The sequence below is a fragment of the Pseudonaja textilis genome, chromosome Z, assembly GCF_049901715.1.
Source record: "Pseudonaja textilis isolate UNSWEBS1 chromosome Z, rPseTex1.2, whole genome shotgun sequence".
NCBI classification, from domain to species: Eukaryota; Metazoa; Chordata; class Lepidosauria; order Squamata; family Elapidae; genus Pseudonaja; species Pseudonaja textilis.
The window spans coordinates 80,282,032-80,307,626 of record NC_142008.1 but is presented as its reverse complement, the minus strand read 5'-3'; the positions used below and the strand labels follow the sequence as shown (position 1 = coordinate 80,307,626).

Below are 25,595 nucleotides of genomic sequence, written 5' to 3'. Positions count from 1 at the left end.
CTCTCCTTTTTGACAGTTTATATTTTTTAGAATAGAGGCTCCCTTTAGTAATTTTTAAAAAAAATATATATATACATATATATCTTCTTTTTCTATTATGCTTTTTCTGGGAAAGAAGGGGGAGTGGATTAAAGAAACTTTGTAACACTGCCAACTAGAGATTTGAAAATACTTTATTTGAAGCTGAGAGAACTGTGAAAAACTCTCTCAAGGACACTGGAATTTGATAAGATAGAGGGAAGAACACTGGAGAATGTTTTTACAGGTGCTCTTCGGAACTTTTATCAACAATTGAATATTTGAAGCTTGGCTTTGAAACTTGTGGAGAAGCCATAATAAGAGCCTTGGACAAATAATATATTGTGCAACCATTATCAGTCACAGCTTGTAGTATGGTGGTTTACAAAATGTAGCAATTTTAATGGATATATAATTTTAAAATTACCTAATAGGTAGCATAAAGCCAGAATGCATTCAGCATTTAAAGATGAGCAGGGAGGTCTACTGCAAATAAAAGTCTTTGTACAACTGATAATATAACAACAGATGGATTGTGGTTCCTATAGCAGCCCTTTAGGATGTCTGGCAGCAAGCTCCAATTATCTTCATTCCATTTTTATTCCATTCCATTCTATCCCACTGCTTCAATAAAGAAAGCCTTATCTTCATGGTTTTACAAGAGACTAAAAGTGTGGAGACGTACCAAATCACCAAACCTGGGGAAGCATATTCCATAAAATAGGGGCAGTCACAAAATCCCACTAGGTGAATGGATTTCAGGGAAGAGTATGGAGCATGCTTATTCTAGTGGGATAGGCAGGTTCTTAGAGAGGCATGCTGGCAAATAATCCAGTTCTATGCCATATAGGGTTTTAAAGCAGTAGTCGCCAACCAGTAGGCCAGGGACCACTGGTGGTCCGTGAGAAAATTTTGGTGGTCCACAGAGAACTGTCACCTGCAAAGCATTCTCCAAAGCAATTCAGGCTGCGCAAGAACACAAGGCTGTGCTGCCTACATGGCCTGTGGAAACACAAGGCTTGTGTTGCTTGCATTGCAAACAACATGAGGTAGTGAGGGGAGGGGGGTGAAGGACATCGGGGGGAACTTGCCCCATGCACCCCATGTGCCTGGCCTGGCCACCGGGCTGCTTTTTTCCGCTTCTTTCTTCTGCTTTTGGCTGCACACAAGGAAAGTAGCAAAAGTCTTTCTCTCTCCCCAAACTCCGCCGGAAATGAGTCCTTGGGATTCTTCAAGGCATCCTGCTTCAAGAGGCTGTGCTGGCACAACAAGTCTCACAAAGACTCATTTCTGGCTGAGTTTGGGGGAGGGAAAGACTTCTGCTGCTTTCCTTGCATGAAGCCAAAAGTCAGTCTCTCTCTCTCTCTCTCTCTCCCCGGAACGAAGCTGGGGACAGTATCCTGCAATCCTAAATAAAGAACGATCAATCGGTAGGAAAACGGGGTGGGGAATTTTCCTGAAGATTTTTTGGGGGGATTTTCCCAGGGTCTCTGGTCTGAGGGATTTAAAATTATGAGTTTGGTGATCCCTGAGGTCCAAAAGGCTGGCAACCCCTGATATAGGACACCTTGACAACTGTGCCCAGAACATGTCTACCTAACAAAAACAAACTAATCCCTCAGATCAGTAACATCTTGTTTGGTTTCAATTTATTCTTCCAAATCAGGTCTTCCATATTCAGCCCTAAAGCTAATAATCTGGAAATATCAAATCCCAAGCGCTAAAGATTTACAACTGAATGTCATCAGAATATCGAGCAGTAATTTCAAAGCTGCAAATGATCTTTCCATTGACTTCATATTGACATTAAATAACATTGGAAGGCAAGAAGAAATCAGAATCAATATCTTTATTGCAATCAATGACCAGTCTTAGCAAGTTGAAATATTACTAGATGCATAATGATTTCCAAAAAGTGAAACAGAAATTCCTATAACATTCTTGTAACACAAAGAAAATGGATCAATCAGAATGCAAGTCCAACTCCCCAGCCCATGAGTGAATAGCATTGCCTTATATGTCTCAATAGTATAATATTTCTTTTACTGCTTTTGTCTATCTACATGCCAAATTCTGGTCTAAATCTAGACAGGAAAGGATGAAGACAAAGTAACAGTCACTCAAACTGCAGTCCCAGCTTGGCTAAATTCAGAACATTGGACCCTGGCTGATCATTGATAGCATCACCATCTACTTTAGGTCAGCAGGAGATTCTGTTTTGAAGAATCTGTAGTATAAAATACTTGGAGGCACATACAAGGCGATCAGGATAAGGATCCAGTATAAAAACAACGATGTGAATAAATCCAATAATCTTACCTACCTCCATGAAGGAATTTGCAAAGAACCAGATTCAGACATATTAGAAGATATTGCAATAGACAACTTTGGTATGGCATCACTCAAAGTAACAGTAAGTAACCCTAGCAAATTCTGGGTATAGTTTTGACTATTACTCAAAAAGGCAGATAATATCCAGATATCACATGTCATGGATCCACTGAAGGCTGGGTCATCTATCTGACAGTCCCAGAAAGCTCCCTTTGATGGATTTTGTGGATACAACTATAAGAAAATCTATTACCTTTTTCCTCCATGAATACTGTGGTCTAGATCTTAAGATGATAAATTTACCTCTAGTCCAGTACCCATAGTTGTTCAATCCATTTGTGCTCATATTTCATCATTCAAAACACTATAACAAATCCACATACAATACAAGGCTGCAGGCTTGAGCATGAGAAGAGATGCTTAGAAGTACATTACTGATTGACTAGGAAATGGTTATTCTATGTTTCAACCAGGCCACCGATAATAAATATTTGAAAAAACCACCTCCAGTGTGCTAAGACCATTAATTTCCAGGTGGGGGGTTGACATTTGGTCTCTGGTCTCTGTTCTTGTGCAGAGAAGCATGCTGCAACAATCTGAACTTCACCAAGTAGAGCTGCATCCCTGGCAAAACCATCCATTCTGGATCCTAGGTTTACATCAGCCACTGTTTCTGGAAATTTGAATGCCAGTAACTATGGCAATCTTAAGTAAAACTTTTTATTACAACCCCCAAATATTTTGTTTCAAGTTTATACCATAGCATAAGCACAAGACTTGGTTAAAATCTAGAACTACCTGCTGTCACCTCCTCTCTTCTCAAAGTGACTCTCCTATCAAGTAAGCTATTAATCAGGGTTATGTTCTTCAATTCAAGCCATATTATTTATAAATAATTTATGGATGTTGAAAAAATTATAGGCTTATCATACATACCAGCTAGAAACACTTCAGATGAACTTTTTAACACATTGGTTTTTATAATAACTGAGCCAAACATCTTTAAAAAAAAAATCACATAATTAAATCAAGTGGCTCTTTTTAATAACCAGCGAATGTCAAAATGGATTATACAGTGCAATCACCTATAATTAAATGGGATGGCAAATTCAAAAAGCACAATTATCTAAAACAAATAATCTATAAATATTTTAACGTACTACTTTTACGCAAACAATAAAACCAAGTTTTAGAACTCTGAATATATCATACAGAAAGAAAAGTAATGTTAATTTCTTGGCATTAATAAAAAAACTATAATGCTGTAATATTTTCTAAAAACATTATCATCCATTATTTTATAACATACTGTTATTACGTGATATTGCAAAAGTACAGACTCAATCCCCACAATTGTTTTTGCTCGGAAGTGTATATGAAAAAAACATTCATTTTGAACTTCATAATTATGTTGCAGGAATCTGTGGGAGTCCAAATTCATCCACCAGTACACCATCCTATGAAATTGAAAATACATAATTTATGATAAACTGTTGTTTTTCCCCCAAACTATGAAAACCCATTTTAAAGAGAGATTACTATCACGATAATCTTATTTTAAATTCTGAATAATCTGCCCCAGCAAGCAGGAAAATATTGCATCTATTTATGTCAAGCGCTGATCTAGTAAAAATACTCATACTTATAAATACTTAACTGTGATATTATTGTTTTACTTCAACTGAACAAAATACTTAGTAAGTTAACAATACAAATTGATACGTTATAAATCCAAAATCCTATATGAAGATAATCAAATAAAAAGTTTAGCTGACTTTCATATGAAAAAGGATGCTTAAAATGTTTCAGTCCTCACATGATTATCAAATGTGTTTTAAGTCTGGAGTGAAATACATGTGTTTGGAGAATTTTGCTATGAGGGCAGAACAAATCATATTCTGACCCAGAACCAAACCAAACCTGATAATTAAGAACTATAATGGAGCTGTGATTGAAAAAAGTACCCAATCATGACAAATTATAAAATGCTTCCATCCTAACCACATAGCAATAGGACTGCTATTTTTTTAAAGAATATATTTATCACTGATAAGGGGATGTGGGAGTTAAAATGAACAAACGAGATAAATCTATGCTGACAACTACAGGGCTATTAGCATGCCTGTTAAGTTACTTGTTTTAAAAAGTTGCTAAGGAAAAATTAAAATTTCCCGTAGTTGGGCCAGTGCACTATATGTGCAACATAGGCTTTATTTTTATTGGCAGATATACAAGGAATATGTGTGTGTATGCGTGTTTATATGTATATTACAATTTGTTTTATTTTCAAATTTAGAAACTAGTAATATCTCTCGTAGAAGGACTTCATGCAGAAGTGCTGCTTAATGCTGCTGAAGTGTGAATACAAGGCTACATTAATTATTATATAATTGTGTATGTGTGTTTGTTTTCATAAAATTTTTGAGCTTTGGCTGCTTGTGCCCTCTATGCATACACTTTGTCCTTTTGATACTAAGTTTTAGAACTATTAAAATGCAAAGATGATGGTGGGAGGTGGTTGGTTTGCTGAGTTCCACTTTATGTAAGCACGGTGTGCATGTTCTCTTTTGCTGCTAGAATACTAATTATTCAGTTGAGAAGATCTAAATAGCCTATTATGTACAAGTATAAATAACAGCAAACAACAATACAAGAAAACTGAAAGCACAACTATTGTGCTTTATTTTGATGAGTTTCAGAAAAATTTCAAAAGCTGTTACTATTCCCTATGTAGAATATTGTTTGTCCTAATGTTTTCAAAAATGTTTTAAAAATCATTCCTTCAACCATTTCCCCACCCCTAAATCTGGATAGTATGTACCTATTATTCCTAGCTGCTCCAGGAATGTGAAAACAAGATGGCAGCTGTTAATTTCAGGTTTCCTGCAGCTATTATTCTCAAAATATTTTATCCTTGTTCTTTATGATGGAAAATAGGTAAGCAGGACAAAGGAAGCTTGCTTTTTCTGTGGTTGCCTCATTCTCTAGTCTAGAACAATCTTTGGCAGGCCCCAACACTTCTTGCCTTTACGCAATTATGAAGACCTGGCTTTTCCTGCAGGCATTAACAGCTCTTTTAATTATTCGGTTGCTTACTCGCTATTTTATATATTATATATATTCAGTGTACATAGTTGGTTTTGTTTGTTTGTTCTTTATTACTGTTCATTTTTTGCATGGTACATCACCCAGAACTGTTTGAATTGAACAGCCTTATAAATCTAAAAATGTTAAAAAATATGTAATGTATTAGACATAATACGTTACACTATGTCATATATGAATTCATTTATTATATTTTAAATCATGATTTATAGGTTAGAATTATGTGAACTTTGTCACTTTGCCTTAGTCAACATACTATGACTATGCTAATTGTTATATTTGACATGAATTTAAGAAAAAGCCTATTAAACTGTTAGTAACCCCTTAAATAACTTCTCAAATTATCACAGCAATAAAAGACCAACAATGAAATGAAAATAAAAACAAATACTTCTAATATGCCTATTGTTGTTGCTTAAAAGATGAGCAATTAAGTTTTGGTGAATATTGCTCTCTAAATGCCTATTGACTTCTATGTGCAATGTGATAGTGGGAGTGAGGGGGTGAAGAGTGACTCACTTTGTTTTTCACTTCACTTGGCATGCCTTCTGGAATTGATGGAACACTTGCAGCTTCATCAAGATAGGAGCTGTCTTCATCAGCTAGAAGTTCATCACCCAGTGCTTCTAGTTCTAAAATTATGTTGAGGACAGAAAATGTCTAATAAATGACTGAAATTTGGAGTGAAGTTGTTATATCTGATTTAAATTTGGAGTGAAGTTGTTATATCTGATTTAAATTCAAACAGTACAGCAATTAAAAACACTAACATCTCTGGAAAACCAATTAAAAGCCATTTTAATTTATATATTGCTTTTACAAAAATATTCCCTTTTTGCAGACAAGCATTTTAATGAAACAATATACTGTTCTGTAGTTTGATTACCTAGCTTCAAGATGCAGCATGAGATCCACAGTGAAATATAAGACTGAATGCAATATAAAGGATTATTTTTTTGGTTTTTTCTTCATTTATTTTTATTTGCTGGCAAATGGCGATAATAAATTGAAACTGATGAGAATCAGAAATGTTTATATTTGCTGCATTATTGATTCCCACATAAAAATATGTTTACACTTTCTGCTGTTTGCTTATAATCAAGACAATACTGTATAAATAAAAATTAAATTACCTATACTGAACTCACCAAGCCTTGACTATACAATTACATCAATATTTAGTGGTAACTCACCTGCTTCCAAGTCATCTTCATCTATCTCTGGAGTTCCATAACTACGACCCAATGCTTCTTGAATTTCACCAGCATCTTCCATCATATCTTCCAACTGGTCTTGCAGGTCCTGGATTATAAAATATACATTTGCCTGAAATTAACAAAGCCTTCCTGTATTCTCTTAAATCCTGTAATTGATGAATATTTCATATTTGTACTGACATAAGATATACTTCTGTTGGACTTGAGCTACAATATACCATGATTTATTTAACCATTGTGAATTGAATATGAGAACCAAGCTATAGATTAGACTTTTTGAAATCAGTGAAAGTAAACTATGATTTCCACTAGTTTAATACTTTAAGTCTGGATCCAGCTGTTCTCGTTCTTTTCATGTTTTAAAAATATAGCACAGTAGAAATGCTGTTTAACTTAAACTGGCAACTCATGAAAGTTATTCACTCTCATCTCAATCTATTTGACAGGGTTGTTGGGGAAAAATTAGATGAAATGCTACGTATATCACCTTGAAGTGCTAACAATAAGGTGGAATATAAATCAAATAAAGAGTTTAACTTATATAACAAACCATATTTTACACACACACACACACACAGAGAGAGATTGTGTGTATTACTATTTATCACACAGATGTTTAGAATGGATGTGGCATTTTTATCTATTTATTGAATCCTTCCCAAGTACCAGGGATAGGCAGATGTTGATGTTTTATGGCATTAAGAGGCATCATTACAGGATATAAGCTCTTCAGAGCAAACCTATCTTTTGCAATTGATTAATAATGAAATTGTCAATAATAATTAATAACTTAATGAATGTCATTATTATGGTTTGTTGTATAGCCAGATGTTCAGACTGGAATTGGCATTTTCGCCAGCTATCAAATTCTTTCCAAGGACCTGAGATAGGTAGATATGGATGTTTGATGGTGTTAAGAGTACTGTCATTGGATGTAAGCTAGTCTGAGTCCTTTGCATTTAACTGGTGGTGAATTTGTCAGTGCTGATAGTGTTCAAATGGTGCTCCAGTTGTTTTGGGATTGCACCCAAGGCATCTATTTCTATTTGTGTCTTTGTACTTTATTTTCTCTAGTTGTTTGTCTTCTCTTCTGCTATCTCCAAGTGCTATCAAATCCACTATCCAGACTTTTTTGTCTTTCTTATTGACAATTGTTAAGTCTGGGGTATTACGTGGCAGGTGCTGTCTGTTTGAATTCTACAGTTTCAGAGAATTTTAGCTTCTTAATTTTTTATATTTTTATTTTATGGTCCCACCAGTTCTTGCTTGCAGGCAAACAATACTTCTTGCAGATCTTCCAATGCATCATTGTTACTTTGTCATGACATTTTTATGGGACAGACACTATTTGACTCCCCTGATGAGACCTGTACAATATTGTTAAACCCCTGACATAGTTCTTATTTTCCTCAAAGCACAGAAGACCAGAATCATGTCAAGGTAGTGCCTCATTGTGGTTTATTATGCTTAGTTGCATAGTCAGCCAGATGTTCAGACTAGATCAGTCCGTTTAGATCAGGGGTGTCCAACCTTTCACCTTCCCTGGGCCACATTAGAAGATGAAAATTTGGTTTGGGCCGCACATAAAATAAAATAACAGTAACGATACCTGATCATCCAAAAAAAACATAGAAAACATAGTTAACATATTAAATTTATTTGGAAATGAAGTTAGTGAGATGTTTTTATTATTAATTATTTATTAAAAATTATTTATTTTTTATCACAGTTTTTTTATCACGGTTTTTTTTATCATGGTTTATTTTCTGGCCAAATTTTGCGGGGGGAGAAAGCTAGCACGCCTCGCGCCTACCTCTCCTCCTGCAAATGGCCCGGCTGGATGAGGCAGGACTGGAAGGCAGAAGCAGCAGCAGCAGCGGGGGGGCAGAAGCAGCGGCGGGGGCAGTGGCGGCGGGGGCAGAAGCAGCAGCGGTGGCAGAAGCGGAGATGGCGGGGGCAGAAGCGGTGGGGGCAGAAGCGGCGGCGATGGCGGTGGTGGCAACAGCAGGAGGTGGCGCTCTGACGGCGCCTGCTTTTTCTGTTGCTGCTTGGCCTGGCGCTCGCCTCGCCCTGCCTCGCGCCTGCTTCTCCTCCTCTCTGGCTCTGGCACGAAGGTTGGGGTGGGCACTGGGCCGCATTACAAGGTGACCTGGGCCGCATGCGGCCCTTGGGCCGCAGGTTGGACAAGCCTGGTTTAGATGGTGATACAGATATCGTCACAGGATAAAACTGTTCCATGTAAAGCTGCCTTTTGCAATTGACTGAATTTGTGAATGCTGTTCAAGTGGTGTTCCAATTGTTTCGGGATTACGTCTATGACTATTGGTACTACCTTTGCTTTATTTTGCCACTGTCATGCTATTTCTATTTGCAGGTCTTTGTATTTTACTGTCTTCTCCAGTTCTTTCTCTTCTCTTCTGTTGTCTCCAGGTATAAGGACACCTGTCACATAACATTCCAGACTTAACAGCTGTTGACAAGAAAAATGAAGAAATCTGGATAGTGGATGTGGCAGCTATTCAGACTTTTTCGTCTTTCTTGTCAACAATTGTTAAGTTTGGGGTGTGATGTGACAGGTGTCTGCCAGTTTGAATTCTAGATAAGAATAGAATACTTTATTGGCCAAGTGTGCTTGGATACACAAGGAATTTGTCTTGGTGTAAATACTCTCAGTGTACATAAAAGAACAGATACATTCATTAAGAATAAAGAATCATATTGTACAACACTTAATGATAGTCATAGGGTACAATCAACAATCAAATCATAATAGGAAACAGTCAATATAAATCGTAAGGATACAAGTGACAAAGTTATAGTCATACAGTCACAAGTGGGAGGGGATGGGTGGTAAGGAGTGATGACAAGATTAACAGTAACAGTAGTGCAGACTTTGTAATAGTTGAACAGGGTTGAGGGAATTACTTGTTTAGCAGAGTGATGGCTTTCGGGGAAAAAACTGTTCTAGAGTCCCAGAGCATTTTAGTTTCTTCATTTCTATTGCTTTCTTTATTTAATTGTCCTGCTTGTTTCTGCTTACAGGCCAGAAAAGAAGACTATGGGTTTTTTTTTTAAAGCAACATTAAAACTCACCTCAATTTGATCAATTTTTACTTTGCTGTAAGCTTTTTTCATTTCCTTCACTCCTAGTTTCATAGCATCAACCTAGAAAAGTTATCAGATAAAATAGTTAGACTCATTAATACTTATTGAATAAATAAATACAAATGTAATAAAGGGCAATTTTACCGTAGTTTTTGTATCTTTTAGGGACTGGATAGTATAGTTGGCTTGTTCCATATTGAAAGATTGCTGGGCAAGATTATCCCGTTGGTTTTCGTACCTATATTAATAATATGTAAGCTTAAAAATAGGACACAAGTGCAGTACTACTTGTCTGTTATAAATACTACAAATCCAACAGTGCAAATTCAAGTCCCAGTCCCCAAATTTAGAACTTGAAACAAAAATGAGAATGTTAGTTCCTATAATAAATCAAATCAAATCATTATTATTGTCAAAAAGCAATATAAGTTCTTGTAGTAAATGTAACTAGTTTTCAATGATTCAAAAACAAAATCTCCTGATGAGTAAATGAGTTTTCTTGGGAATAATATGTTTTACTAATGCCACCTTTGGGGATTTTCTTTACTTGCCAGATCAGAGCCAAAGTTCTCTAGTAGATTTCCATTCAAGTATCAAGTATTAGCTTTTTGGGATCTATGATGGTCAGCAAGGTGCTGTCTTCCAAAACCAAATCAACTAGGTTTTTTTCTTTAATCAAAGTAGTCAATTTAGCCATTTCTGCTAACTCCCATCAATTTTTGCACCATTCATTCACTGTGGGAACCAAAGTGTCCTATTTTTGTTCATAGAGTGTTATTGCTATCAATATATATCATATCAAAGTTCCATTTTTAAAAAGTTATCTGTTCCTTAAGCTCAAAAAATATATCTGGTTTTACCTTTATATTCACCTTAAGAATCTTCTGAATTAAGATTTAAATCTTGCTCCAATATTTCTTTGCTTTGTTACAGACTACTATAAATGGTAAAAATTTCTTTGCTTACATTTACATTTTAACATGTTTGAAATTCCTTTATACAGTTTTGACAATTTATTTGGTGTTTGATACCAAGGGTTCATCATTTTATAAAAAAATTCTTTTAAATTATAATTTAATGTAAATTTTAAATCTTTCATCACATTTTTGACATTGTTTAAGCATTATATCCAAAAGTCTTTGGCCATTGTATCATATAATGTTTCACATATTCATTCTCCAAGTTCAATTTCAATAACAATTTATAAACCTTAGCAATATTTTCATCATTTAAAAAATGGTAGCTATATACAGTACTTCTAATTCCCTCTTTGAAGAAAGGGTCACCATAATTTAAAAAATATTATTTGACCATAAGTCCACCAGACTGGCCTTGCCATCATTTCTTTTCTAGGCTTATACCTAAAGAGCTCTTCGTAGAGAACCTTACGTTACTGTATATTTATTCCAAACTGTTAGGATGGCAAGTCTAACAAAATGGTTGTTGAAAACAACATTTACTTAACCTTATCATATCATATATAGGTGTGCCATCCAAATCTTAATTCATGCCCCTCCAGCTTGAGTAACCTCTTGTTTTGGAGAGTTACCTACTCTTTAAGCCAGACCGAAAAACAGGCATCAAAGTACAATTTCAAATCTAGTAAACCCAAACCTCCTCTTTCCTTAGCATCTTGCAATAATTTATATCTTTATTTTTTCCTTGTCATATAAACTTGAGATTCCCATCTGCCATTGTTTAAATGGAATATCAGTTATAAGTATTGGTAAAGCCTGAAAAAGAAAAGGCATATTTAATAAAGCATTCATTTTAATTATGGAGATTCTATCCAATAATGATAGTAGCAATTTATCTACTTTAATAAGGTTCCTTTTGATACAATTTTGAAGACGCACAACATTATTTTGAAATACTTTAAAATGTATATTTGTCAATGTAACCCCAGGTATTTCACCTTTTTCTCCACCAACTTTTTATCAATATTTCATAGTCCTGGGAGTTTATATTCTTAACAAGTTTATTTATTTTAAATCCTGCTAACGCTCCAAACTCATTTAATTCTTAATGACCATCCAATATTCTTGATGGTTTTTCATATGTTCTATTATGGTATTTGAGTTTAAAATAAATATAGCTAAATAACCAGCAAATTCTCTAATATCCTTATTCAAAATTTCAGCATCAATATATATACAACAGGAAATAAGGGGCATCCTTTCACCTTGTATGCTCTTTGATTTCACATGATTTAGTTAAGTCTCCATTAATAATAATCTTCGCTTGCTGTGATATAAATCACATTGACACCTTGATTAAATTTCTCCCAAAGTTCCTATCTTCCAGAAATTTTAACATGAAAACTACAATTGTTGAAGGCCTTCTGTTCATCTAAAAATATTAAAGTTACCTGTTTCTCATTATGGTATTGTATAATATTCAAAACATTGTCTCTTAACTATCTTTTTGACAAAAGGCCAGATCTTCATGGAGTCACAGCAACAAACCTGGTCCCAAAATGTGGGCCCATTTTCCTGTTGCTAGGATCATAAATCCAATGACAGTTGAATTGAAATTTCCCCTCTAGGAATCTTAAAATGCATCCAGTTTTCCATTGTAGTCTTTTGAAACCTATCAACCTGAGATGCACACTTGCGTCCTGCCATGAAGCTCTCTCCTTCCTAGGAGAATATTTTGAAGTTAAAGAAATCCTTGATTCTCGCTGCTAGAATCAAGACCCAAGTGCCCTATTTGCATATGATATGCTGCTAATTTTTGTTGTATTTTGCTTTGTAGGACTAGACTTGTTTCTGGAGGGACAGCATATCATGGCTGCATTGCATCTATCCAAGCTTCATGAGTTGGCAGCCGAACATTAGCATGGGGGGGCGGGGGGGAGAAATATTGTAATGTAAGAAAGGGGAGCCTAGCTGAGCCATGTGAGAAGCTCCAGCCACCTAAGGTCAATAACAATATGCAGAGCTGAGAACAGAGTACCTGTTTCCTGAACAATATATAAGTACCAGTGATTCGACATTTGCGGATAACCAGGGGGATGCCTGGGTGGGGAAGAAAGAACTTTCCTCTCCTTTGGTTTTTTTTGTTTGTTTGTTTGTTTTTGCATGAGAAAACCTCAGATTCAGCTTCTGCTACTTCTGTAACCATTTAAGCTTCAGTAAAGTATACTCTTGGGGAGAAAAGGACCAGGAATTTTTCTGTGCTAGATGACTGAGTAGGACAGGTGACAGATTTAAAATGAGGCTTTATGTACATAACAACTCCATTAGTCTTTTGTAGACCAGCAGATATGGATTCCTCCAGTCTTTAGATATTATCTTGCATCTTAATGTGTTTCTTTAAGACAAATTATATCAACACTCAATTTTCTCAGATATATTGTTTACGCTTGGATGACGCATCTGTGCCCCATTAATATTCCATGTTATATACTTATTAATACTTATTATTAGTGTTCCATGTTATATACTTATTCTCCATCATTACATAGTTTAGCTAGTTCCTATGCAACCATCTCTATCACCTCTTCCTCCAATACGAGGTTTGTTTATTTATATCCATTGCTTCAGCTGGGTCCAAATTTAGTTTATGTTTAATCGAGAAATCCTTGGCTTCCTCCATAGAATGCAATCTAAATTTTTGCTCTTGGAAGGTAAATATTACTCCTTCAAGTGACTTTCTTTTGAAAAAATTACAAAGTGAAGGTATCTTTTTCAACAGATACCAATTTTTCATGGTTTGTGGTTAAAGCTGGTTATTAAGTTTGAAGAAATCTCCCTGGGAAAGAGAAGTTCTAGAAATCAACCCTCTTGTTTCACTGGGTTGCTGGAAACTCTCTGAGAGCTTCTGGGAGCAGTGATTAGATGAGTCTCTAGCTGGGGACAGGAAACCCTGGAGCAAGTTCACTGTGGGAGAACCAGTCTTCATAAAATACTTTAAAATAGGCAATAAATTTGTTCTTGCTTCATAAGACTCATTTTTTGTATATTTATTTTTTGCTCTAAAAGAAGCTGTTCTTGACTGCAACTTGATTTTCTTTTTCTTTCCTTTTCTTTTTTTTTTAAGCAACATCATTTCTGAAGGTTTTGATTTTAAAATGGTGAGGAATTGCATAAAACTAGAACAGAATAAGGAAACTGGAAACTATTTCAGAAATTTAAGTCTCCTAGAGCATTTTACTTCTTTTAAACTAACTTCACTGATTTTCCACAGTTTTAGAATCAAGAATAAAGACTTTCTAAATGGCACTCTTAAAGTCTGTTGTGAGGAGAAAAATGGTTCTGATTTTACTTATTGCTGATTGGATAAGAGTTAACATCAGACTTGACTGTAATGGAAGATTTGACTGTAATGGAAGATTTGACCACAAAAGGGACCTTATAACCTAGTTCTAATTGTAAATTGTATCATAGCACTGTAGGAGTGCTGTTTGACTACAACAGAACCAAACTTGCAGGGGCTTCCCACTTTGACATCCCACCCCACTCACTTCCCATCCAGTGAAGCCCTGCCTATCACTGCCCTCCTCTGACAGCCCACTTGCTCACCCTCCCAGCTCTACAGTCAACGCCCACAGTGAGTTGTCCCCACAATGAATTTATGGTGCTGAGATGTCTTGCAAAGAGATGGCAGCAATGAGTTGGCAGTGGCAAGAAGGCTGCCTCTTTCTTGCCAGGTCGAGATAATGATGTGGAGTCATCCCATTCTGAGCTGGGACAGGCTGACATTAAGCAGATTGGCAATAACTTTCAATCCAAAGGCTTGTATTTACTGTGGGGTCCATGCATGGAACGTCCATCCATGGGAGTGAGCAGGAAGAAATGAAGAATTGGGAAGAAGATGCTTCAAGAGACAGGACAGGGGAAGACTTCCCATGTTGGAGGAGTGGACAGAAGCCCTGGGGAACCAGCTGAAGACCCTGTGGTCCAAAAGTATTAGAAAGACGGAGGATTGGAAAGGAAAGCCCTCTGGAGTAACTTTTTCCCGGTGAAGCCAAGGGAGACTACGACGGGCACCACTCACTGAAGAAGAGTATGGGGCAATGGAAGGTGAACAAGACCTTTACAATGTCATATTTGAGCAAGCCATCGACGTCCTGAGAGATGCTTTAAAGCAGGTGGCGGCGGGGGAAGAAGCAGCAGCGGTGGCAGGGGCAGAAGCGGCGGCAGGGGCAGAAGCAGCAGCGGTGGCGGGGGCAGAAGCGGCGGCGAGGGCAGAAGCGGCGGTGGCGGCGGCAGGGGCAGAAGCAGCGGCGGGGCAGAAGCAGCAGCGGTGGCGAGGGCAGAAGCGGCGGCGGCGGCGGTGGGGGAAGAAGCGGCAGGGGCAGAAGCGGCGGTGGCGGTGGGGGAAGAAGCGGCGGGGCAGAAGCGGCGGCGGCAGAAGCAGCAGCGGTGGTGGGGAAGAAGCGGCGGGGCAGAAGCGGCGGCGGCAGGGGTGGCGCCGGGGGCAGAAGCAGTAGCGGTGGCGGGGGAAGAAGCGGCAGTGAGGGCAGAAGCGGCGGCGGCGGGGGGCAGCGGCGGCGGGGGCAGAAGTGGCGGCGGTGCCGGCGGCAGCAACAGCAGGAGGTGGCGCTCTGACGGCGCCCGCCTTTTCTCTTGCTGCTTGGCCTGGCACTCGCCTCGCCCCGCCTCGTGCCTGCCTCTCCTCCTCCTCCTCGCTGGCTCTGGCACGAAGGTTGGGGTGGGCACTGGGCCGCATTACGAGGTGACCTGGGCCGCATGCGTCCCGTGGGCCGCGGGTTGGACAAGCCTACTTTAAAGAATGTACATGTAATCTCTCTCAAGACTCCAGAAGCATGCCTTTTTTGTAGTAGTATTTGCTTTCTGGACTGAGATTTTTCCCACAACCTAATAGCCCCAATTCTACTGTTGTTTAGAAGAGCCATAAAAACCTGGCCCTTCACCTAGATCTTTGGTAGGAAGAATGAGAACTGTCACTTCATTATCCTTGCCATCCTTTTTTTTTTTTACTTTTATTTTGACACATTATCCTGATATAGAGGAATAACAAGGTCAGTGATAACTAATGTTTTTGAGAGAGCAAAATCAGAGGAGTCATGCTCCCTATTGGGTGGCTCTGGCACTAAATCATCAAGGATGACTAAACCAGTCTTGAAGCAGACAAAACATGTTAAAATACTAAACTGATTTCACAACAAAACCAGTATGTGCTACATCGGAAATGGCTTTTTACATAGTCCATTTCTTTAGAGTGACTAATTATTTAAATCAATCTTTGCCAACACAGAATATCATAACTGCAGATGATGTAAAACTAATCATTATGCAACCATAGGTACTATAAGGAAGCTAATTAAAACAATGAATTCTTGGAATGTAAAAATCCAGAAAATATTTCAGAACAATTACAATAAATTATGGGAAAAGAACCTTGAAGATAGAAATAATACCATTAAATTCCAGAAAATAAATGAAAAATATCACAGTTTGTTACGAGACATTCTAACAGCTGCAAGGACAAATTGGCATTACAGTGGAAAACTTGCTGAGAACATATTATACAATAGGGCAAATTTAGACATTTGGCTTTTAAGATAATAAAAAATAGCTTTCATAAGAAAAAAATCATAGACTGTTTTCTAGGCCAGCACCTTTACCACTACACCAAATAGCTACCAAATCTCACATGAATGCCTCCAGTCGGTTTATAAGACTAAATGTTAATGTCCTTGTGACTATTGCGTGTTTTGCAAGGATATGTTTTATAACTTGCAATTTGATGAAATACCTAGACAACTCTGGTTTACTTTATGTATAATCCTATGAAACTAGAACAATTCTGTTCCTTTAGCCTGCCTATAAAACTTATCATGGCTTCAGTGATGTAGTTATAATTTTATGTTTGTGTTTTATTTCATTGATTTACTCTGTTAACCTAAAAAAAGAATTATTTTCATGGAATGTAATTAATAATTAAGAATCTGTTCCTACAAACAATAAAAGTGCTATTGGATTCTAGGACTTCCGGTTTGGGTCTCTTCAGCGACAGACTGAAATCTGTGATCGTGCGTGGTTTTGATCTTTGCTTGCCACTTTAGTGCCCCGATCCTTTGATTTCGGGGCTGAAGCCACCCCGTAGAGGTGGTGAAGAGGGGGAAGATTGCTAGCTGAGTGGAGGGGAGCCGCATCTCTCCTCCTTGGCTGGTCTAAACTCCCTTCCCCAAAGGTGGTTGCAGCAGTGGTTGCAAAGAAGAACCCGACTGGATAAGATTGTGCAGGAGGAAGACAAAGAGGAAGCAGGACAGACCGGGCTAAACAACAGAGAACATCTAAGCAAGGTACCCTGAATCTAAAAGTACCCAGAAGAAGGAGAGAGAAAAGGAGATTAAAAACCCTTTTTTAACCTTTATATTGACAATTACAAATGGTATGGAAAGAAATTTATATTAATTTATTTTGACACTAATAGGCAACCTTAAACTAAGTGTCAAAAGGATAATAAAGATTTTTCTTAGTCATTTTAAAGCCCTAAAAAGGAGAAGAGTGGAGGCAAAAGGGTGGAATAATGGAAAAATGGAGTGCCACCTGGAAAAATAAAGAGGATTAACAGTGAAACTTTGAAAAGACTCCTGAGGATATATTGTAACTGAAATCTTATTAAAAGATACAGTAACCCATGGAAAGGAAAAGTAAAGGAAAGAAACAAGAAGGAACAGTCTGGGAGCATTTGGTGATTTAAAAAAAAAAAGTTTTGGGCATTGGTTTTTTCTTTCTTTTTCTGTTTTTACTTAAAGTCAATCGGGTGGTTGTTCAAAAGTGTTTAAAATGCCATCACTCCTGGAGAAATTGAAGATGAGTCTTAAAAAACAGAAAGAAGATGCAGAAAGGGGAGGAAGATCCTTTGGCTTTGTATTTGAATTTTTTGAAATGGAGATCCTAAACTATGAAAAGCAAAAGGAAAAGCTTCAAGAGCAAGAAGAAGGGTGAGACAAAGAAGAAGACATTTTCAATGATCAAATAATGCAAAGTGTGGTAATAAGGGGAAAAGGGGGAAAGGAGTTAAAAGTTTGAAATCAAAGGGAACAGCCAAAAAGAAAAATAGTCTGAAAAAGAAGTATAACAGCAAGGAGAAGCAGAAAAGAAAACTACAGAAGGGAAAATTAGAGAGAGAAGGGTACGAAAAAGGGGTGAGAAAAAGGGGGGAAAGATAGAAAGGGAAAGAACTTATCAGAGACAAAAACAGGAAATAAAGAAAAAGGGGAAACATACTAGGATTAAAGGTATTTGCTCAGCTAGAAAACACAGAGACAATGGTTAAATTAAGTTAAAAGTGAGGATTCTGCCAAGGTACAAAAGATAGTGTTGTGACAGTAGAATACTATAATGAGTTAGAAATGAAATAAGTAAATAATCTATGAGATTATTGTTATGTAATGGCATGTTTATTTATAATAATGCAATAATAAAGAAGAGAGGGAAACATTGCAATTGTTTCTAAAGATTGATAAAATATTGAAAAGAAACGTGAAAGATTTACAAGGTTCATACCAGTACTAGAATGATTTTGAATAACTATTTTGTTTACTAATATATATATATATATATATGTGTGTGTGTGTGTGTGTGTGTGTGTGTGTGTGTGTGTGTATACATATGTATATATATATGTATATATATATATGTATATATATATATATATATATATATATATATATTGCTATTTTAGAATGTTTCTTTTTACATTTTCAAGGGGAAGTACTAAGCAGAGTCTGAATGATGAGATCTACATGATATAAAATAGATATTAGAAATTTGAATGTTATAATTTTAGAATGCACAAATTCAATGTTTAATGAGATTTCAATGATAATAAAAATAAGATTTAAAGGTGTTGCACTTCGATTGGCAATCATAGGGGGAATTTTGCTTCTTAAGAATGTTGGAAGAGAACATATGAAATTGTAAACAAGACAGACGAAAGTATAAGTACAATGAATAAAAAGATATAGAAATTTAGGTAAAAGAAATATAATTGAATAAGAAGAAAATGAGATAACCATGAAAGAAAATTAAGAGAAGTAAAGGGAGAAATAGTGAGAAGTTGGAAAAAGAGTAATAAAACATGAAGTTGAATACATAAGATGAATATGCATATGAAATTGTGTCTGTATGGAAATGTGATAACCCGGAACGATGCTCTACTCTAATAAGATGTTTTATTTGTTTTGTTAAAACTCAATAAAACTTTATTTTTTTTAAAAAAGTGCTATTGGATTCTTGATTTTTCTTTTCCCAACATAGGCTCCTCCAATGTAATAATTGTGTATTGTGTTCGTCTTTCCTATTCCTTCCAATTTATTCAGGTTCCTTCTTTTTCCATCCTAAGAACCTTGCTTTTTTTCAATTTTCTCTGCTATAAAACAATGAAATGGACTGCAACCAGGAAATTAGGGTTAAAGGCACCCTAGATGGAATATTCAGTGCAAAATGAATGACAAGGCCAATCTTATTTCCAAGTCCAGTTCAATAGAATGGCGGGATAGTAGCCTATTTAAAAATATAACTTTAGGACTCATGTTAATACCTATTCAGATTGACGATCTGTTTGAACACAAATGTTTAGAGAGTAAGACACTTACATTCGCTTCTGTTTTAATACTCTCAGGGCTTTCTGCTTTACCATATTCTAAAAAATATATTAAAAAGCAGATGTTAACATGAATAAGGATTAATAGCTGAATAGACACATTTAATTAAACATTTAATTAATTGTACTTTAAAATTTATATAAAATTTTATATATGTATGCATGTATGTATATTATTCATTCTTAAGTTTTCACGGGTATTTATATGTATGGTATTCAGCTTTGTTCGGGTATTTTCCCATGTCATTATAATTTTGCTTTTAAAATTGTAGCGACGTTTGGTAGAATCTCTTCTGCCATCATCAGGCTTGTGTATTGTGTTCGTCGATGAACACAATACACAAGCCTGATGATGGCAGATGAGATTCTGCTGAAACGTCGCTACAACTTTAAAAGCACAACTATAATGAAGTGGGAAAATACCCGAACAAAGCCTAATACCATACATACATAAATACATATATACAATATAAATTATATATAAATTTATATACAAATTTATATATACACATTGCTATAATGCCTAGGATCAACAAATACCAATAAGACATTCTTTGATAAGATTAGCAATAATACCAATAGCACTTAGACTTATATACCATTTCACCAATGCTTTATAGTCCCCTCTAAGTGGTTTACAGAGTCAGCATATTGCACCCAACAATTTGGGTCCCCATTTTACCAACCTCAGAAGGATGGAAGGCTGAGTCAACCTTAAGCCAGTGAGACCCTTAGTCATAATTTGTGCTATTAAACAGCCCCCATTTTATTTCCAATTTTGGCACTTATATGATAGGTTCAGATTTGGTTGAGCATCCTCCAGTTTTTCCTTGGAAAATCAAAGCTGGAGAGACATTGTACTGGATCAGACCCTAATTTAAACAGATCTGGGTTAGTAGTTGTCCATTCCTGGTGTCATGCTGTCTTAGTATCAAAGTCCTTTCTAATTAATTTCGGTCCAGGTTTCCACCGTGGGTTCTAAGATTTGAGTCTGACTATTTGATCATGAAAGCCCTCATATATAGGTAATAATTGGTTTGCCTTGCGCTTCTGCCACTCCCTTTTTAAGGCTGATTGTCTTCTAAACTGAGGGTTGATATTTTAGATCAGTGGCCCCCAAGCTCTTGACCACCAGGGACCAGTTCCATGGAGAAAGGTTTTTCTGTGGACTGGAAGGGGTCTGGTTTTGCATTCTGCCTGCATTCCGTGGATGGGCTTCGCTTGTTTGTGCAGACTGGTTCCTGGCATGCCACAGACGTGGTGCTGGTCCATGGACTGGGAGTGGGTGGGTGTTAGATAGTACTATTCAGTAGCCATTCAGAAGGCATTTTAATAGTTCCTGAATGGTATGATTAAGCTGGATGTCCACTGCCTTTGTGTAAGAACTATTTAACCATAAAGGGATGCAAATATTCAGCTGTCAGATATACAGAAAACAAGAGCTGATGTCCTAAGAGCTGGAGCATTTGCTCTCCAGCTAGTGCCAGAAAGTTTATATAGAATATTGCTCCAGGTTTTTATTTTATCCATGATTTTCCTTAAGTATTCCTTATAGATTAAGAATCGGTCAAAGACCAGATCTGAATATTAAACTTCATCAGCTGATTCCTAAATTCCATTTTTGGTGTATAGTTAGCTTGTCTGTTGTTCAAGTGAAAACTGGCAACTTTGATTTTGTTAATTTTAGCCTCCAGATTTAAAAAAAAAACAAATTTCTTTAAATATATTTGAGGGCTTTTTCAGAGGTATTGAAGTCTTCAGATTGTTTTATCTGCACAATGTCATCAATCATATATACTTTCTTGCAGCAGTACCTGGCAGATCTGATGTATAAATATTAAAAAGAAGTGGATCCAGCACAGGATCTTATGGCAAGCTGTCATTTAACCTGTACTTCCAACTAATTTGGCCATCCAGATGTACTTCAATGTCTCTGTTTGAAAGCATACTGTTGAGTAGAACAACTGTTTTCTTACAAGGCTGTAAGAACTTTAGAATCATCCCTTCTCTCCACACTGTATCGAAGGCTGATGGTAGGTCAATGAACACAGCAACATATTTTTTCTCTCCATTTTCTTTATGCAATATTAATGATGATACCATATCACAGTTTCTTTTTAACTAAATATATTCTATTCTATTCTATTCTATTCTATTCTATTCTATTCTATTCTATTCTATTCTATCCTATCCTATCCTATCCTATCCTATCCTATCCTATCTCTATCTATCTATCTATCTATCTATCTATCTATCTATCTATCTATCTATCTAGTCTGTTCCTTGGTCAGGAGTTTAATTCTATTTAAGATAAGTCTCTCCAGTAAATTATAAGATGCTTAAGAGTTCTATAGGTCTAAAATCTTCCACCGATTTCTCCGCTTTACCAGGTTTCAGGATGGCTACAATTTGGGTTCTTTTGAATATTGTTGGAGTCTCCCTGTTCATTGGATATCATTATATCCAAAGAGCCTCAGTGGCACAGTGATTAGAGTGCAGTACTACAAGCTACCACTTCTGCAGTTTGGCAGATCGAATCTCACCAGGCTCAAGGTTGACTCAGCCTTCCATCCTTCTGAGATGGGTAAAATGAGGACCCAGATTGTTGGGGGCAATATGCTGACTCTGTAAACTGCTTTGATAGGGCTATAAAGCACTATAAAGCGGCATATAAGTGCTATTATGAAACTGTGTGAGTCTGAGTATATAGCCTACAATGTTTCAAAAACTCAGGATATACTCCATCTAGTTCAGCCTTTTTTCCTGATTTTATCATTAGTGTTTTAGTGATCTCTAATGTAGAAAATTCTTCTGAGACATTGCTTTTAGATGTTAGTTCATTGATTCTGGGTTTTTCCTCCCTTTTGATTTCACTAGTTCTCTATTTATTCCCTACATTTTCTTTGTAAGGATCATTAGGATTGATGTTGCCAATGATTCATGAAGCTATCTCCCAGTTTTGTAAGCAGGGACCAATTCTTATTGCTGGCATGTTGAAAACTCATTTGCACTATAAAAGCGTATCACTTTTCTCTTGTGGCGGAGTCTAGACACTGGAGAAATTAATCGGCAACTTCAGGTTTATGATTCTCCGCATGTTGTGTAACTCTGACATTCTTGATTCCAGGTTGGGATATGTTTTTCTACAGCCCCTTGAAATAAGCTTCTTAACTATGGAAAGTAGCAATCCCACACATAGATTGTAATTTTCTACCTTAGGGGATTCACTGGATGTTGAATAAATTCCATCAAGGCTTAGGGCTCTATCCTACATTTGAGATCTTCACTCCAACGTTTAATAGCACAGATCCGTACTAACTTCCAAAGGATATCTGGAGTACTCTGTTACAATGTAATGGTGTATTGTGCATATACATGGAGACAAAATCACGTTGCCAGGGTATACCATGCGGCTAGTGTACATCGTACTTTATTGCTAGATGCAATAAAACACACTATGTACATTCAATACATAAAGCCAATATGCACTTTGCTTATTGCAGTTTGTGACTTTAGGCCAGCCAACTTTAGAAGCAAAGCTATGGATCAAATGTTTATAACATAGTGAATGTGGATTCACACATATTAAGTCACAATATAATCTAAATGGCTTTGGCTATCTCATATTCTGTGTTTCCACCCATTGTCAGTTGAAAAGCTTTATTTACTTAGAGGTCAAATTTATACAGCCACCCATCTTACAAAAAGAGACTCTGAATGGCTTACAATAATAATAACAATAAAAAATTCCCAACCCATTGCATGTACTATTATAAAAATGAAAAATCAATATAAATTTATTAATCAAAATAGATGTGCCTTATTCAGTTAAGTTACATGCTTCTTGAGCAAAACTTCGCATACAGTATGCCTCCATGCACTAAGGCCTCATTAAGATTTTACTATGGCATTATTATTACCTGAACATAAGATACACAGTTCAAAGTGCAAGATAATACCCATCCTAGACTCAAAATTCTTTAACACAAGCAGGATTTCTTTAGCGGCATCAATACTGATAATAGCTTTTGTTGGCAAAGTTAATTTAACAATAGTAAATTTAAAAAAGTGTGTAACTGTTCTAAAAAGTTACAGACAGTTGCTGTCTTTCAGAAACTCTCTTTGGTCAGTGATATGAAGCCCTGCAGACCCTACTTCTAGCATGATTATACACTGTTATTCATTTGTTTTCTTCTAAACCTTGGTAGATTACAAAAACCTCCTAAAAACAGGAGACACAGTCATCATGCGACCGCGAATCACTTCACCATAAAACTATTTACATCCTACCTTTGCAGGCCCCTCTCTCATTTTCTTCATTTGATCTTTATATTTCACCAGCTCTGCATCAAGTCTAGAAATTTTCTTATCAATCGATTCTGCTCTGCTGTCCACCTTTAGGAATAATGAATAAAGGAGCTATTAACTGGCAACTTGACTAAAGATATTAGTCAAAATAAAAAGTAAAAATATTCTACAGTATTTATTCAAATTCTAAACATGCAGTATTTATCAAATTGTTACATTTGTTTATCATCAATAATTCACAAAATGAATGATAAAGAAGAAACAAAAACTAGGGGCTACTTGAGAGATTTTTAAAAAACTAACTTAACATAGCTCTATCAGTTATAAGTATAAAGAGAACATATAAAGTATAAAGAGAACATAATAAAAATAACTGTTGAAAGTATTTATTTATAGACAATTAAGGATGTAAGGGACAACGAGGTTTTTTGTGTCAGAAAAAGAATTGCTATATCACAGTACCCAAATGTGAATAAACTTTAGTTTGAAATGTCTTTAAATATTAATAGTTCAGGTTGGTAGTTAGGCTGTTGGTTTGAGTTCTGAACTTGGCAACTGGGTTGCAAACATTTTATTACCATTTGAGGAGACAATGACTCCTTGAATAGTGACAAAACATTTGCAACCAAATTGCCAAATTCAAACCAACAGCCAAACTACCAATAACACCAATTCTAATTTTAAACAATTAATCTCTACTTACACTGCTTAAAAAGCCTTCGTTTTTTAATAGAAAAGTAACAATTGGGTCTGATACTGAGATTGTTATTGTTCCTCTAGGTACCCCTATAACTTCTAAATATTAAAAGTGTAATTTTGTCTTGATATTTTCCTCCATAATATATCCTAAATTAGGTGGCTGTAATCCAAAAACTCATCAAAAATATGTTCATGCACAGTATTATTTCTCTCCCTATTCTCCAATCCCCCTAATTTTGAACTAACTTGCCAAATAGAATGAAACTTGTTATTTTGAAATCACAAGATACAAACTATTTTAAATGGGCAAAACTACTCACATTCTTTGGAGGGGTAGAGAAAAGGGATAAAAATGATTAGCAGTCATAATATGGATTCTTTGATTTTACATAAATCACAACCACATCAAGCAAAGCATGTTCTCAGAGTCCAGCGGACAATTTATTAAATGAACTATGGTTAAGCAAACCATGGCTCAGCGTAAAACATGAATCAAATTACTGACTACATTTAACAATTCAAGTCAGAGCCTGTTTAAGATTTATGGAACTATGAAGACAACAGTACAATTTTTAAGTATGAACAAATGGGACATATGCAACTCAGTATTCAAACTACATTAAAAACACTTATTTGACGAGTTAGCAACCAGCAAATACTGTTCCCGAGAAAACATTTGCTGTTCTGCTACCGTAGCGACTACGTTTTCTTTTTCACTCTAGAGCAGTGTTTCTCAACCTTGGGCCCTTTAAGATGTGTAGACTTCAACTCCCAGAATTCCTTACCCAGCAAGTCTGGCTGGGGAATTCTGGGCGTTGAAGTCTACACATCTTAAAGGGCCCAAGGTTGAGAAACATTGCCCTAGAATTATCAAAAACAATATAGCAAATCTGCCAAATAGGTATTTAAACTAAAATGTCCTGAAAAATGGGATTCAGCCTTCAGACCAGATGCGACGACGATTGTCTTCTCTAGAGAAGCCGGCAATAACAGTGCTCCAGCCACCGGTCTCTCTCTGTGTGGTACCCACCGTGCCAATACAGTCCGTCAAATTCGGAGGTGGAGCCTTAGGCTTCGATTTACCGAACAAACGGTTCATCTCAGCAACTTAACCAGAGAAATACAGGCCAACTAGAAAACAAAGAACGACTTCAAAAGTTTCACAAGCCCATCAGACCCGGAAATTATCCATTGCGCCTGCTCAGGGCCCTCCCCTTTTGACACAACGAC

The 25,595-nt window shown here is 36.4% G+C and overlaps 1 protein-coding gene across 1 annotated transcript; it reads right to left on the bottom strand.

Moving 5' to 3' along the window:
- Positions 1-1,852: 1,852 nt before the first annotated feature.
- Positions 1,853-25,561, bottom strand: CHMP5 (charged multivesicular body protein 5). Its single transcript, XM_026721710.2, has 8 exons — positions 25,396-25,561; positions 23,649-23,753; positions 19,351-19,397; positions 9,921-10,014; positions 9,765-9,836; positions 6,648-6,756; positions 5,974-6,086; positions 1,853-3,806 (listed from the first exon to the last, which is right to left on the bottom strand). Exons 1-8 carry the CDS (start codon positions 25,462-25,464, stop codon positions 3,756-3,758), a joined length of 660 nt encoding a protein of 219 aa, XP_026577495.1. The 5' UTR covers positions 25,465-25,561; the 3' UTR covers positions 1,853-3,755.
- Between the last annotated feature and the right edge of the window lie 34 nt (positions 25,562-25,595).

What these genes read in the sequence shown, in the direction of transcription:
- CHMP5 (XM_026721710.2), bottom strand. Translation starts at nt 25,464, where the DNA reads ATGAACCGTTTGTTCGGTAAATCGAAGCCTAAGGCTCCACCTCCGAAT. An exon ending in TAAAAGATACAAAAACTACG is followed by an intron (nt 9,837 to 9,920) that starts GTAAAATTGCCC and finishes TAACTTTTCTAG; the next exon opens with GTTGATGCTATGAAACTAGG. An exon ending in CAAGTGAAGTGAAAAACAAA is followed by an intron (nt 3,807 to 5,973) that starts GTGAGTCACTCT and finishes TCAATTTCATAG; the next exon opens with GATGGTGTACTGGTGGATGA.